Consider the following 16,482-nt stretch of genomic DNA (forward strand, 5'->3'; position numbering starts at 1 on the left):
AGAGATACAGTGCTGTGTGTTGTCATATCACAGATACACGTCTCAACGCGTTGGAATGGGATTAGAACAAAACTAACACTGTTTATAGAAACGATGGCGGATAAAGTGCAAAGTTGTCTAATGTTTTTAAAAATATGCTACAAAAACTCCTCATAACTGACTTGATACCGGGAGGCAGCATGGTTGCATGATATTATCTTGTATTATCTTGCAGTGGCTATAATGTTAGTAAATATTAGGGCAGCTGGGTGACTAATACATTTGAAGGATTAGTCAAATTTTTGGTTTTTGAAGATTTCCTTTTTGGAAAATCTGTTTTGTTTTGTTTTTTTCCACCAATGCATTCCTTGTGTTTCCATGGTTCAGAGTGATGTCAGCACACACAGGGCCGCCATCTTGTTTGACAAGTGTCGTTTTACAGCTTCTGTCTACCTGGACTTCGAATTCAGGTCAACTCTACGACTAAATATAAGGGTCAGGCTAAGATTTTTTTTAACGATAATGCAGTAATAATATTACACAATTTAAACAATGCGAGAATAAATATATTACCAGAATAAAGTCATAAAATTAGGAGAATTGAGTTGGAATTTTATGAAAACTCCTAACACAAACAATAACAAAAACAATTTAATTTGAGCCTTTTTCTAATTAAAATGACTTTTTCATTGCAATTTTAAGACATTCTTCTGATAAAGCTATACTCTTGTAATCAAACAAGGGCCTCATACCCAGCCATACAACTCACTGGGGGGATGGTTTAAATAAAATGACAGAAAAATGTTGAACATATTTTCTGTCATTTGTAAGTAAAAAAAAAAAAAAAAATCATAAAAATTGAAAATACAATCTAGATTTTATTTTTCAAGCCAAATCGGCCAGTTCTAGTAAATATTGTGATGACTATTTAAAATTCAGGTTAGTAAAACCTGGAATATATTAGCCAACAATTACTGAACCCCAGATAGTCTATTGCTGTATCAATATTACACACACTGATATGGCGATGACAATATATTTGCGATATATTGTGCAGATCTAGATGGTAGAAGATTTATTTTACGGCTTTCTACACATTATTACTATGGAAATCAGTAAATAAGGAGGATGCTTATGTCACCTCATTTAACAAACATCTAAAGGCCATTAAAAAAAAAGCCAACATGTAAATACTGCATCAGGATTTGAATAACAAATCGTCTCTCTTATTCAACTGGAGACTCCTGGTGAATCATGTCGATGTCGCCTTACAATAGAAAGCAGTCCTTTCGTCTCCAAGACTAGAACATATGTGAATGAAGGCCTCCTATAAATGACCAGGTCAGTTCTATCTTTTCAGTTCTTCAGTGTGCATGGAATCACAATAGAGGACAGGAAGATGCTGGGGATACTAGTGTGGCGCGCTGACTTTTGTCACCACTAGAGGGAGCCCTACTGCCGTTTTTGAAGGTGCAAAAATGACCTATGGTACTGATGGACAAGCAAGTCCACAACAAGACTAAATTCTGTGCAAACGTGCTACAAAGTTAATGTAAGGAAATACAGAACAATTCCAAACTTTTCCAGACTTACATTTCTAGATTTTTTTTAATGTATTGAGTTATTTTACATGCAGTTTTTATGGCATCCTTGTCGCCTCCACTACTCACCGTGAAATTCTAAAACAGTACAGGTACCAAAACTCCTGAAACAACAAACCAATCTGGATTGAAGCCTGTGGCTTGAAGTTTCTTTTCTTGGCATTGTGACTAAACTCAGAGCAGCTCTATTTAAAAAAATCAATTTCTTGTATTTGCTCACGGAAGTGGAATTTGTAAACCCTGGTACCTTACTGTCATTCATAAAAACTAAACAGTGCAGAATGCAGGTGCGTCCTTTGCTACAAACGATCTGTATCGGTCCCACGCTTGAAGCGAATTCTAGATTGTGTATCAGTGACAATGTGACCGATTCTTAAGGGCAGATATATGTAATCTAGCTCTGTGCTCTGCTTTATTGTTTATTTTGCATTATATTTAGAAATCCCTAATTGTACTTTCTTGAATGAAAGTTTGTTGCAGTTTGCTTTTGTCAGTTTCTTTTATTTCTCCTAATTGCACTGATTGAACAAATCAAAGTTGTGTCGTTTTTACATGTTCGACTAGGTTTTGTGAAGTTACTGGTGTATTTAAGTGTGCTGGACCAGCGCAGAATTATCAAAAAAAAATGTGTTATTCTGTACATTTATGTCTGTAATTTTTTTATTTTTTTTAAAAAGAAAAATTTAAAGATTCAGCACTGTTTTTCTTTATCTGTACTACAGCTCAGATATTAGTACCGGTGTCGGAAGTGAAAAAAAGTGGATCGGTGCATCCCTAGAAGAATCAAATTATTTGCACCTCTTGATGAATTTATAATATTGTATAGAAAAAGGCTGAAATGACAAATCCGCAAAATGTGCCATTTTTTAAAAATCCAATTAATCATCATAATAATCAATATATTCATCAACAAATAATCAGAACTGGCAGTCCTAACAGGAATCCTGTCATTTTGTGTCAATACTTGCTCAGTCATCTCAGTGAGGCACATGACATTCCCCAGGGTGCAATAAAGAGTCGGAATGACTCAGTCCTCTGCTACCGACAGACGGAAGAATTTCCCGTCGGATTCCAGCGGTAGACCTGCTGTCATGTGACACTTTCTGAGCGCACACCTTTCACACGGCAGAGAGAATCCGGGTTTTAAAAACCACCTATCATTACGGTGTTGTGGGAACGGAGAGACTGCCGGTGCCAGGTTGGAGGTGGGCTCCCACGGAGGCAAAGTCTGCATCATATCCACACTGCGTGTAGATGTGCAAGCTTAACGAAACGATTAACGCTTTCAGCTGACAACTGGCTGCTGTTAGAGGAGCAACACAAAGGACAGGAAGTGCTGTTAAGGCTGTCCCAGATTTAAACCCACATAAACAAGAAAGACATGCTTTGCGCAGCACGCCCTGCTGGTGTCGGCGTACTCGCGTCGCTGCCTTCTCAGACTTACCTTTCTCTGATGAAGTCCGTCAGCTCCTTGGAGGAAATCTGCCCGTGCTTCATGTTGTGGTACAGCACATCAAAGCCATTGTTCTTTTCTCCCTGCGTTTCAAACACACACACACACAAAATTGGACAAATCAAGCTGTGGAAATAAAAAAATAAAGTGGAACAAACAGTCCCAAACCAGTTCACAGATCAGATATTACCATGAACAGGTTTTCTACCATCAGCTTCCTCACTGTCTGCATCGACTCCAGCTGCGTCTGCAGAACCTTCTGGTCGATCATGCTCATCTTAGCCATGTTTGAGACTTTTAAGCTAAGACAGACAGCAGCGCATTGGCCTAAAGCCACCTGTGATGTGAGACTGTGTTTGTCATATCCAGTCACTGGGCAACAGTGTCCCGTTGCACCGCTGAAGGGAGGGGGAGGACTTATGAATTATAGATTTTTTTTTAATGAGAAGCTTTTTTTTTAATGCAGCCTGGATATTAGTTAAGCTTTGCAGCTTATTTGCCATGTGATTGTATTGTTCTGTACTTTGCCCTTATTTTATGTTTTTATCAGTTGTGTTTTTTTGTATTCATTTGTTTACTATGCATCATTATGTTCGCATATTTATTTTTCTATTTCTATTTCTTTTTAATTTACTTTCTTTCACCTTTTCAAGTGTGTTTTTATGTCTCTATCGTCTGTTAACTATGTTAGTGCCTGAGAAATTATCCTTGAACGCAAGATAGGTAAAAGAAATAAATAAATGCATTGTTGTAATTCTACTCGACACGCTATTGGTTTCCAATTGCAGCCAATCCAGAAGCGCCATCATTCTTCTTGGCTCTGATTGGCTGCACCACCAAGAGCAAAGATGACAAAGACAGTAGATGTTAGCTTCTACAGTAGTGCCAAGACTGTTTCTATTATTAATGGATATTGGAGTCAGTTATAAGCGTTTTTAGAAGCGGCATCAAATATTCTTGGATTTTAATTATTTGTGGACGGTGGTTTACCCGGACCACACAATTGCCCGCCGTCCTGTCATATCACAAAATATTGAGCCACCTGTTATATAAGCAATATTTTATATAGGTTTGTGCAATTACTTTTTTTTTAAATAACAAAGTAATCAAGAAAAACTATCAGACTTATTGCACCACAACCTACTTTCCGTATAACTTCAGTAATACAGACAATGCTGTTTAGCTATGCATGTCTGCTGGCTCTTAAAGCTGCAGTCTACGCCTTGTAAATGTCCACCAAACTCTTGAATGCACCTGTTTCTATCACATATTCTCCTTCCGATCAAAAGGTACATTTTAGTTTTCCACTGGCTACAAGCCACAAACAAGACAAATAACTGGTTGAAAATTATAATTTTCTATGCAAATGAGAGATATTTGGGTTTCACTTTTTCAATTCCTCAAATAACTTACATTTTCGATGATATTCCAATGTATCACAATGAACCCGTACATTATATGTGTGACGAATTTATAGTGCTCAAGCCCGCAAGTTATTAAATCTACGAACGTATCAGTGCAGAAGATCCCTCCATCGAACAATAACTGTCATCAAATCAGATTTATGTGAGTCTCTTCCATCAGTGTGATGAGACCAACATGTCTGGTACGGTCAGGATAAAAAAAACAAAACAAATGCCACTCAAGTGAAAACTGTTTTTGTGAAGTAAATACTACTGTGACTTAATTATTCATTTATAGGAAAAACTCAACTGGTTTGCAGAATAGTTACTGTAAAAAAAACCTAATTCTGCTTTAACAACTGCTCTGCACTTTTACAGGGCAATATTTATTGGACAACTTCCTTGAAAAGCCACCCTGTTGCTTCTCATAAAAAAAATAACAACAAGCAAATATCCTCATTTTGGTTGTTTTGGTTAAACTTAGAACGACCATCACCAAATCAGTGCCTGGATTTCCACTGTGTCCCAGAAAGAAAAACACACAGCAATAATAATACATCTGTCTTCACTGCATTTGCTTTCACATCAGTGGTAAGAGAACTCACTGACTCTTGCGTTAACACAAAAGTGACACTCAGGCCCCCGTGGCTTCCATGGATATTTCCTAATTCCTGTTCGGATCCGCCGTCAGCAGATTTCCTGCGACATTAAAGCAGCTTTTCCGCACAGGCAAAGGGGAAAGTTCAAGAGGAGGTTTCTGTCAAAAGGCCTGGTGCTATATCAAACAGAACTATGGTATATTTACAGAGCAAACAGCGGTTAAAACGAAAAGCATGCAGTTGTGGGTTTCAGCTCAACGGTCTGGTGTTTTAGCCCACCAAGCAGATCCACTGAGACAGACTTCCTGTTGCAGTAATAAAACTATTAAAACCATTTTGCAAGTCTAACTATAACCACGTACGTAGCAAACAGCTAAGCTTACTCAGCAAGACAGACTGCAACACGGTTTCTTACACAAGCGGTATGCTTTATAGGCTAAAGTCAAAGGGAGCACAGTGAGAAGAACATGGAGAGCTGGCCAGTGGACCGACAAAACAGGGAAGTGACGACAGCCAGTGAAAACACACAGAGCAGAACAGAAACAGGAAGAAAGGCCATTCTGTGCAACGAGTCCGTTCTTGTAGAGCTTGATATCAATGCGCCGTGCACAAAAGAGAAATAAAAACAAACAAAGGAAACCGCTCGGGGCGTTTTTGCCTTTTTCCCCTCCGAGCTACAAAACTGGGACCGATTACAAGACATGACCTGACGATGTCACACCTTCACCCTGGGCAAACCAAAAATACACAGGTTATTTCAAAACATAGCACATGTAAAAGACGAAATTAAGACAGCATTCTATCTACATTACGTACGGGCCAGTAGAAGGTTTGTGCTCGATGATAGCCTTTAGTGAAAACACAATATTTACATTTTAAAAAATTAATTATAGAATTTTTAATTTAAAACCAAAAAAGGATCATTTCTATTTGAGCTTAAAAAAAATTACTGATTATTACAGTTATAATAATGTCATAAAAAACCATTTATTATTTGCTATTTTGATTCCAGAAATAAGCCTGCCACAGTAACAAATTTTGACGAACAATAAATTGTCCCATAAGTTATTGCGATAAACAATAATATGTTTGTTTTGGAACCATATTCCAGTAATAGAATGGTAATGGCATAATAATGCAAGAACACATTCTCAGACCTCAATAAACTTTCAATTCTAGTGAATGTCTTCCACTGGAACTGGAAGACATTTTAAATATCCCAAATAAATATACGAAAACAACAGAAACAGCAATTAAATGACGTATGAAGTCTCTGTAATTACAGAGTAAAGCTACAAACTGTGCTTGTAGCTTTACATTTAAAAATATGGGCGACGCTACTTTAGCTCCCAACGTTTCCAAACAGCAGAATGCGTCTGTGAGCATCAAGAAAATGACGCAACCTCACACTTTCAGCCAGCTGACAGTGGCAGCACTGCTCAGCTCTATACAGCGAGGGGACATTTTTTCTGGCAACCTCACCACAAGTTACAATACGATGACTTTGGTAAAAAAAAAAAAAATAAAATAAAGTAAATAAAATAAATGTTGGTAGTTTTCAAATAGCACTTTAAAAAAAAAAAACATTCGTATAAAGTGAAAGTGAACCTTTTCGCAGTGCAATTCTTACCTATTTTCTGTAACTACAAGATATTTGTGGAAAATCCGCCTGTTCTCGCAGATTTTTTTTGTAGAGGATATCTAAAATATTTGAAAGAAAAGATATATTGGGCAGGTGAAATACCTGAGAACAAAGCTTCGCGACATGCTTTTAAGTGACGTTTGATGAGCAGGAGCATCATTTATTTTACTTGACGCTGACTGGCTGTACCTCCCAAAATAGAAAGAAGGATGTCTATAGAAGTTAGTTTGCTTAGATGCTTGCCATTGTGCGTAGTAATGCATATTGAGGTATATAAGGTGTTTGAAGTTTTGAAACAGCCATTTACAAACAGGTATAGTTTGGTCCCAAGCATTCATGTATTTTAGCTAATCTCGAGTGTGACTATGATCCCTAACCCTGCAACCTTGACAATGGGAAACAGGTTATGCCAAACCTACAAGAGCTGAAAAAGCATGAACAGGCATAACATTACACAGAAAGTAGACCTTACTGATGAACCACCTCAAACTTGGAACTTGTTCTGAATATGAGAAATACTTACGATGCTTGGAAAAATGAACCTTTTACACATTCCAAAACGAAGGATACGATACGCCGTGCGACATGTCGGCTGGGGTTTGTTGGAGCAACAGCTCTGTTTTGAGGCTGAGACAGATGTGCAATACGCAGGCCGAGCCATTACCACCAATGACAGAAACTCGCTCACAGTCTATGCTAATCCTGTCTGTGGCCAGGATCCTGCAATATGTTTGCTCTTAGGGAGACTGCAGGGCGCTCAGTGTCGTCAGAGTTTTTATGTCTTCCAAAAACTGTAGGCAATAGTTCTGCAACTAGTCAGCCTGCGTCACACTGGGACGTGCACAGCTGTTTTGGCTTGGAAGTTACAGGTTTCACACCCAAGTAAAAGAAAGAAGGAAAGGCTTGCTGACAGAGGAAGGAAAGAAAAACGCAGTTTGGCTTAGATTTAAAACCAGAGTTTTAACGCACACAAACAAACTCAAAGGCTTAAACCAGATCCTTTGGCAAGAGCTTGCCGGGGCACATGTTTCCAAATAGTAGGATGATTTCTGAAGAATGTATTTAATGTTTTCACTTTTGTTTTTCATTTCCGTCCAAGGTTTTAGTTTTCAGAAGAGTCAAAAGTTATTTTTTAAATTGCAAATCCTGCAGAGTTCTCCATAAAAGAACTTGTTCCTTCAACTTGTTCATATTCCTACCAAGTTCCCAGCCTTTGACATTTTGCGCCAACATTCTTCCATACCAGCAACCCAACCATGTTGTGCCTACATGCTTAATCGCTGCTATTTAATGTAAGTTATGCATTTATGAAGATAATCATAACACTGCTTTAATCATGTGTAATTTACTTTAATTCTGAATTATTTCTGACATGACATTCTATTTCTATTCATCGTGGTTCTGATTCCAATTTGAACCAGATTATGCTGATAAAAGTTGAATGATACTGGGCTACCGAGAAATTGTGATCATTTTGTGAAATACTGAAATTATGACGACACTTTTTGCGATTAAACCACATTTTTCTCTGTTTTTATTTTGTCATGATGATGCTCGCCATTTTCCAACCTTAGCACCGAGAATAATCCGTTGTATGTGTATCAATGGAAATGAAAGTCCATACGGCTATGAATGTAACGTACTTGAAATATAACAACCTACCAAACGATGCATTCAAACAAACTTTTCATTGTAATTTTGCATATGGTGATTATGATTTAAAATATTCCATAGTTCTACTCTCTGATCGTCTCAGACAATAAAGAATTGTACAAGAAAAGTAATTATTGTTCATAAACAAATATGATATGCAAGCCATAGACTATCCAAAATGTACATATGACATATTATTAAAGACAACAACCGCAAAAATACTTTTTCACTTCCGATACCAATACAGATATCTGAGGTTTAATATCGGCCGATACCGATCCGATACAGAAAAGGTGTTTTGAATTGACTTAAAACATTTATTTTTTTCTGTTTTAAAAAAAAAAGACATAAATGTACTAAATTAAAAATGTAACAACACAAATTTAATTGTTTTCAGTCAGTCCAATTTATAGGAGTATAACAGCCAATGTAATATAAATAGTAAAGAAACTGACAAAAATAATAGGTTGACTACTTTGGTTAAACGTGTAAAAAAAAAAAAAAAATAATAAAAGCTGCAACAAAAGTTCTTCCAACTGGTTCAGAAAGTGCAATTAGAAATTCTAAAAATAATGTAAAATAAATAAAGCATCATGTCGCTCCAAGCACACAGCATAGAATTAGACGGAATAGATCTGCCCTTATAGATCTGGCACATTGTCAACGATGTCCTATTTAAACTATATTTTCAATATTGGGATCGGTACTGATATTAATATCGGATCAGTACATCTCTACTACTGATGAACACAACACAGAACACAGAGAGAAGAAGGTATATCAACAAATAGCGTTTTACAAGCTGAATGTTGCATCGCAAAACAAAACCACATGTTGCTTTTGCAATGCTGTTGTGTATGCACAACAGCATTGCTGGAGTCCACCTAACATTTTTTTAAAAAGAAAAAAGAAAGAAAACCAGACACCATATAATCTCAAATACCACCTGGTAGGAAAAGAGGCAAAACCACAGCGTTGCCTACTTATCATCTCACATCTGCTGGGCAGAAGGAGGACAGGCATTCACTCCCCTTCTCTTCTGTTAGGGCTCCACACCAGCTGTAATATCCTGTGAGCGGGGAATCGAGTGTTTATTGCCTCAGGCTGTAATGTAAGACATGACATGGAGAGAGGCCTTATTATCTCACTGCTACCTGCTCCCTCCCGACAACCGAAGACGACTAAGACAAATTAAAACCGGAGAGTCTGCGAAGGCGTTCTGCAATTTATATAAGCATTCCAAGACATTCGGTATGGAGGCTGGAAATAGGAGAACTCGTCTGTGTATGGTTGGATGGAAAGTTGGCATTCGACTTTACTGTAGCAATTATCACGCACCGGTGCAAAATGAATTATAAGGAGGGTAAGTGCCCTCTGGGAGGCTTTGAGCACATGGTTTCCTCCTGCAAACAAGAAAACCAGAAGGAGAAAAATACAAAAGAGGCATAGATGGCATGCCTTCCTCCTTGCCCTGGGTGAAAGCGGCGGAAAATAAGTATGTCTGCAAAGACAAGGAATTCAGACCCATCACAATAAAGTCAAACACACAACTCTAAAAGTAGAGGTTTTTCCTTTGTATTTGTGTTCCTTATTTCCTGGAAATAATCAGCCTTTGTTGCCAAAACTGCTTGTTAACGTGCGAAAAAGAAAATGCTATTAGCTAATTCTTTGCATTGCTTTCTCGGAATGCACACCTAGCAGCTAATCTGGCAGTTCGAGTGGAAGGTGCCAGAACTCCCTCTGAAAGTAGAAAAAATATTTATCAAATGAGGCTTTAAAATATGCAGTTGCTGCTTGCATCACTGAAATTTACTGTAAGTTTTAATAGCAATGCACACATCACTTTCCTTTAGTTGTGAAAATGGCTAACATAATTAGTTTAACTTTCTCTTCATTGCAGTTACATATTCTGAATGTAAATTCATGGGTTTCTACTTCTTATGCACATCAGAAACCATCTACCACCTTTACTTTAGTTGCTCGTCCACATTCCTCTTGATTGCGAAAAATCGACTGAAGCCATTACATGAGCGCTAGTGAAAGCCAGATGCGATTGTTCCTTCTCTTGTTGCTGCTGTATATGCGCCACACAACAGGAAACAAAGTTAAAAGTTATGCTGACTGACAACTGCGGCTAACTACGACATCAGATTTTTTTTTCCGGCATAGCCACATACCAGAACCATGCTGGAATATCGAGGGGCAATAACAGACTACAGATGTGGTAAAACTAATTCATTTGTTAGTGTGGCATTATGACTTTGGAGAGTTTTCATTCTTTGATTTTGCCCTTCCCTCCCGCTAGGGTATGGCCCGCCAAAGGTAGCTCTCCAGAGATTTCTGTCCTGGGCCCTTCTTTCTCGTTGCCTCCAGATGTAGATCATCTTCTTTCTTGTGGTCTCATCGTCACGCGTTTTCTTGGATGGCCTCTCTCTTTCGCTTGCCTTTGGGGTTCCACCTGAGGTCCTGCCTGATGTCGGTAGGAAGTTTTCGAAGAGAGTGCCCTACCTGGCGACATCTTTTCTTACTGATCTCTGCTTCTAATGGGAGTCGGCAAGTTCTTTCCCATAGGTTGAGGTTACCGATTGTGACTAGCCAGCGAATGGGGAAAATCCTGACAGTTGTTGAGGAATGACTGCATTTTTCCATATGAGGGTTTGTTGTCCTCCAGGTTTCAGCCCCGTACAGCAGTATGACTTCCCACTGGAGTTGAACAGTCAGATCTTCGTGGTCAGGGTCAGCTTTCTGGGCGCCCAGATGTTCTTCAGGTAGATAAAGGCAACTCAATTCAATCCTTGCCTTGACACTGGAATACGTTGGAGAAGATAGCGCAATTTTAGGCAAACTCTCCGTATTGCTTCCTATTACAGACTCTGCAGGACTTCAACTCAGAATAGAACCATGCAACAGAGGTTTCCTTTATTGCTGCCTCAGGTGTCAGAACTCTGATCTGAGTGTTCTCGTTTCAGCAGGATTTGATGATTGTTGTGGTGCTACTACTAGTTAAACAAGTAGTTACATTATTGTAACAATAATATAATATTGTGACAATACTAGGGCTGCATAATCTATTGTTATTGCAATTCCTGTGTACACAATATGCGTATTGCGACGAACTGCTAGGACTGTAGTACATGTTAGCTAATTATTAAAGGGCCATGCACTCAAGTCCCTTGTGCCTGTGATATACAGTATTTGGTGACATTAGCTGTAGTATATGCTGAAGTCATAAAGAAATGACAACTTAGTTTTGGCAATTTCAATTTTGTCGAGTTTTTTATTTCAGGATTGTAGGTTTTTGTTTTTTTAGTTGTTGTTTTTTTTTTACTAGTGTATGGAAAGGTTAAAAACGACTGAAATAAATAAAATAATTTCTAAAAAAATATGAATATGAGTCAATAAATACTTGTTTTTGAGATAAAAAAAACTAAACTTTTTTTTCCAGGATGTACTACTACTATATGGTGTCTATGTGTTCTAGAAAACAGAAGTAGAAAGACAACGACACAGTTTACTTATTAGCTTATTTATTACATCATTGTCACAATGATTTCCTAATATTGTGACGTCCTATTTAATAAGGCAATAGTGTGTACTTGTGATATCTTCACTAAAGGTTATGGTATGAGATTCTCATACAAGATCAGGAGTCACAATATGTTAAGATTTTTTTTTTTTTTTAAATCTTGTATTCCAACAATAATCAAGCAGTAAATGAGAATATGATGGACTCTTCCCATCAGAGTCAGGTTGAGAGTTAAGTCTTAGAGTTAAGAGTGGAAAACAAGACAGTGTGACTGAGAACACGTCTTGTAATAAAACCTGATTTATTACAAAACAGGTTTTTGGTGACTCCTTCAACTGAACTGAGAGCCAAAGGAAACAAAAGAAAATCAAAAATGTTTACAACTTTATTATGCTATCGTTCAAAACAAACAATAAACTGAACTCAGTCCTGAAGCTAATGCGTGTACTGTATATAAAAAGTGTATATAAAAGTGGATGTAACTTCAAGGCAAAGTGAATTCTGTTTGAACCCGAGCGACCACACATGCAGGCTCCAGGGAAGAAAAGGCCATCCTGTTGGCTGAATCAGCTCTGTTTGCTTATCACACTTCCATCTTATTTTCCCATGACAGGCTGCAGGCAAACCAGACATGAGCGCATTGTTTCACTTAAAGAAACTACATAGCTGCCACACCGGTTCGCATACGGAGGGAGACCTTTCGGTGGCTACGCATGTCACACAAACTGAAGCTGTGTTAAACGCTGACAAAAAAAAAAAAAAAGGGGAAATGAGATTGAGCCTGTGAGTGAATCCAGCGAGCGGAAATTCTGCAGCCAGCGGCCAGTCGAGTGCCGCAATTTTGACGAAAGAAAAAACACTGTATTAGGAACTCTTCTAGTTCCTAATTCCTCAAAGAACTTGTTTTCTTAAGCTGATAAGGAGATTTTATTTGACTTCAGAGATGAATGGCAAGATTGCAAATTAGGAAAAAAATCCCATTAAAGTTAAGGAGCAGAAGACGGAGGCAGGGGGGGACAACATCTCCATGTTTTCACCTGCTTTAAAAAGTTTCAGACAGAGAGCGTTTCAGATCTATGTGCCTGCTCAGAGAGAAGACTGGTAGTCAAGTCAAAAGGGAAATGGATGCATCCCCTAATGCCAAGTATGTGTGCCCTGCATGCTAAACACACAGCTGATCGTGGCCATCACTGCATTCTCTTGTGTCCCACTGCAGGGCACAAAGGGCAGATTGATGAATCAGGAGTGTCTCTGCTCTCCTCTTTTCTCGTTTGGGCAATTATGGAGTCTGCTTGAGCAAAAACGACTAAATAAATAAATATAATCGTGAAGGATTGCACCATCGTTATAGCTTCATTTTTAAGGCATGTCGCATAGAAGAGATGGCTTCTCTGTAGCCGTTACCACACAGGTAAATACAATTAGGGGACTCTAATAAGTTAAGGCTTTATTTTACCAGCTTCCAGCCAAGACGCAACACATTACTGTGGATTAGCATGAGCTACGCTACAGGCTAATAAACAAGAAGCAATACAATAAAAATATAAAACAAACCAGGCAGAAGCTAAGCTCTTCACTGAAAGATAAATTTGGTTGTTTGGAAATATTTCCGGTCACAAAAACCAAATATCAGTCGGCAAGTTACGAACTGCATGCTGACAGCAGGTTGGCTGCCTACCGGAGCAGATAACCTGACTAATTACCAGCTAATATCAGGAGGTTAAATTCCCAATTTGACATCAAAAAGAACAGAACAACGACTTAAAAAACTTCCACTCTATTAGCAGGTTTTCAGATATCAGTTTTGCTCAAGTCTAAAGGAACAATTGTTACAGATAATATAACTGAAATTATCATATGTTATCCTTGTAGCTGTAGGAACACAGTTAGCTTTTCACTCAAGGTTGTCAAACTGAGTTGGCCCATCCCAACTGTTCCTGGTGTAAAATCCATGTTTGGGGAAACACTGTCTGTTATCTAGAATCAATCATCCAGAGAGTCTGAAAACACAACTGAGACCTAATAGAGAGATTCAGCAGCTATTTAACACGGCCCTTATACTCGCTTTATTCTGAGTCGATGGGCTGCGGTGTGCTTTTGATCCAATTGCCTCATTTGTGATTACACTTCTAGCCGTGTGTTGCCTTTGAAAACTGCTTTTTATTTGCCATTGAAGGGGGCTGTGTTCAGAATATAGGGTGATAACGTAATATAATTTATAAACCCTACCCAGAATATTACTTAATGTCTATTTTTCACCCCTGTCAGTGACATAGCAGCAATTGTTTTGGTAAAGCAAAATGATGCGTGATTTAAATGAGGACTGAATTGGAGGATACATCTTAAATCGACTAAATAGTTTGTAAAACAATGTTTCCATGTACCTACATAGCAAAAATGAACTGATTATGTGTAATTACTAAAAAGGAGTTAGATCAATGAAGGGTTCTTTCATGACATCAATTTAAAATGTCTTTAAAGCCAAGCAATGTTTTTTATTTTTTTTCTTGCGCTACAGCCTTTAATTTGGGGAAAATATATAATCCTTTGTTTTTACAAACAGCGCAACTGACAAGTTAAACAAAATAAATTGTAGTTATTTGCACTTGCTACGGCGTATAACACTTAAAGGCGAAAAACTAAGCAAATTCAGGAATTCAAAGACGTCAAACAGCACAAACATGGCGCAGTGAATAAGTAAATATTTGAAGCAAGTTATGGAAGAATCATCAACACGAGCCGCTCTGACCTAGCTATGTGAATTTCTAATGAGCATTAGGATGACCTTTGACAGCACATACACGTTTCAATACAAACAGAGGCGCAACAACACCAGTTTATTTTTTTTAAATCTACAACACATGTTTGGTTACTTTTTAAATATACTTATATATTTAGAATAATTGTTTTTTTTTTCGGGGTATTCTAACTAAGCTAAACATCTGGCCTCTTACAGAAACTTCTTCACGGTAGAAAGTGACGCGTACGACAGGGCGCCTGTGACTGGCAGCCAGCGTGTCCAATAGCATTCTTGGAACTGACCGTAAACATTCCAAGAAATCCAGACGCAGCCAATTACCGGAAAGAGGGGCGGGTACTTCATCCTCTCAAGTTAGATAGGTTCACAGAGGCCCAAACCCGGGGTAAAAACAGAATAATTACCGAAGAACATTAATGCTGGTTGTGCAATTCAGGACCGGCTAGTCTGTCGGCACCGGACAGAACCTAGTAACCGCAAGACTCCGACTACGACCAGAATAATAAGGTCAGAATAGACAGAAAGGGAATAATGAGGTGTACCACCGGTGTTAACAGCATTAAAAAATAAACAACACCTACCCAGAAATTTTCTAGGAAGTAAGGCGTTATCATTTTGTTCTGTTCCTCTTCGCCGCGACTCTTCAAGTGGCTGTAATGCGAATTTGAAAGCGTAAATCATCCACCGATCTCCCCCCGTTTCTGTTCTATGTGCCTTTTACCGTTTTCCTCCTCTCCCCTTTCTTCTCCCTTCCCACCTTTAGACTCCACCTCCGCCAGGCGGTGCTGCGCTGCTGCTTTGCCCCGCGGTTCCTTCTCCAGAGTCGGGACGAAACAGCGCTACCATCGGCTGATGAGGACACTGAGATGCTGCCTTCAGGTGCTCTCCGTAAATTCCTCAATCACACAAAGACATTTTTAAAAGGAATTCTAATGTCTTATTTCCGCCTCTTATAGCTAGATAAATAGCCATTGTTGGTTTATTATATATATATATATATATATATATATATATATATATATATATATATATATATATATATATATATATATATATATATATATATATATTCATATATAGTTTTAACCGAAGACAATTTTTTAAAAGTATTTATGTATATGTACATGTATTTAAAAGTTGATAATACATTTGATTAATTTTTACGGCAAAAATGTTGTGTTTTTTGTAACGTCCACTTCATTCTGCAATTTGCGAAAGAAGACATTTCCCAAGTATTTAAAATGTTAATATTATACATAAAGATTATAGCAGCAGAAAGGCTCTAGGTCTTCAGGAGATTGGAAGAGTTGACTTTTAAAGCACAAATGCCTTGGATATTAGTTATAACTTCCAATTGACTTAATTTTATAAAAGTTTTCTTCTTAACATTACATTATTAGGGCCTTTTGGTGCCAAGCAGAGATCTAGCTTCTAAAATAAATGTATTGGTGAGTAGTTATTGCTAGTAACTTCTCATAAGTTAATTATAAGGATGTGTTCAGTAAATATCAGTTTTAAAAAGTCAGTTTTGTTTTATATAAACATTTGAAAAGTACTTTTCCACCAACCAGACAAATGCTGCTTCAGTGATCGTACTCTAAACACACATATTTACGATACAGGGTGGTCAGTTCTAAGTTGTTGGGTACTACCACAAAATGGACACAAAGGAAGCATTGCCAATGATTTAAAGTTAATCTTTGTTTTATTCAGATGTTGGATTTGCTTCCAGGGTATAAAATCAGTTTTTAAATAGATGTCGATTCTCTGATTAAACTAGTTTTTAAGAACGTTCAGGTTTAGTACATAAAAGTGACGTTTTTGCCTTTAAACCCCCCAGGGCAGTGTTGAACTGGGTCCGGTGACAG

At 37.9% G+C, this 16,482-nt stretch overlaps 1 protein-coding gene across 11 annotated transcripts in view; it reads right to left on the reverse strand.

The window, feature by feature from the left end:
- The window catches only part of fcho2 (FCH domain only 2), a 59,062-nt gene extending 43,680 nt beyond the window's left edge, over nt 1-15,382 (reverse strand). For all 11 annotated transcript variants that reach the window (XM_023338617.1, XM_023338608.1, XM_023338616.1 and 8 more), the window contains exons 1-2: nt 15,196-15,382; nt 3,025-3,116 (exon numbers count right to left, since the gene is read on the reverse strand). In XM_023338617.1, coding sequence (XP_023194385.1) covers nt 3,025-3,116; nt 15,196-15,228 — 125 coding nt within the window. In that variant the 5' untranslated portion in view covers nt 15,229-15,382. The remainder of the gene's footprint in view (nt 1-3,024; nt 3,117-15,195) is intronic.
- Nucleotides 15,383-16,482: the final 1,100 nt, after the last annotated feature.

This window comes from Xiphophorus maculatus, chromosome 8 (assembly GCF_002775205.1).
Source record: "Xiphophorus maculatus strain JP 163 A chromosome 8, X_maculatus-5.0-male, whole genome shotgun sequence".
NCBI lineage: Eukaryota > Metazoa > Chordata > Actinopteri > Cyprinodontiformes > Poeciliidae > Xiphophorus > Xiphophorus maculatus.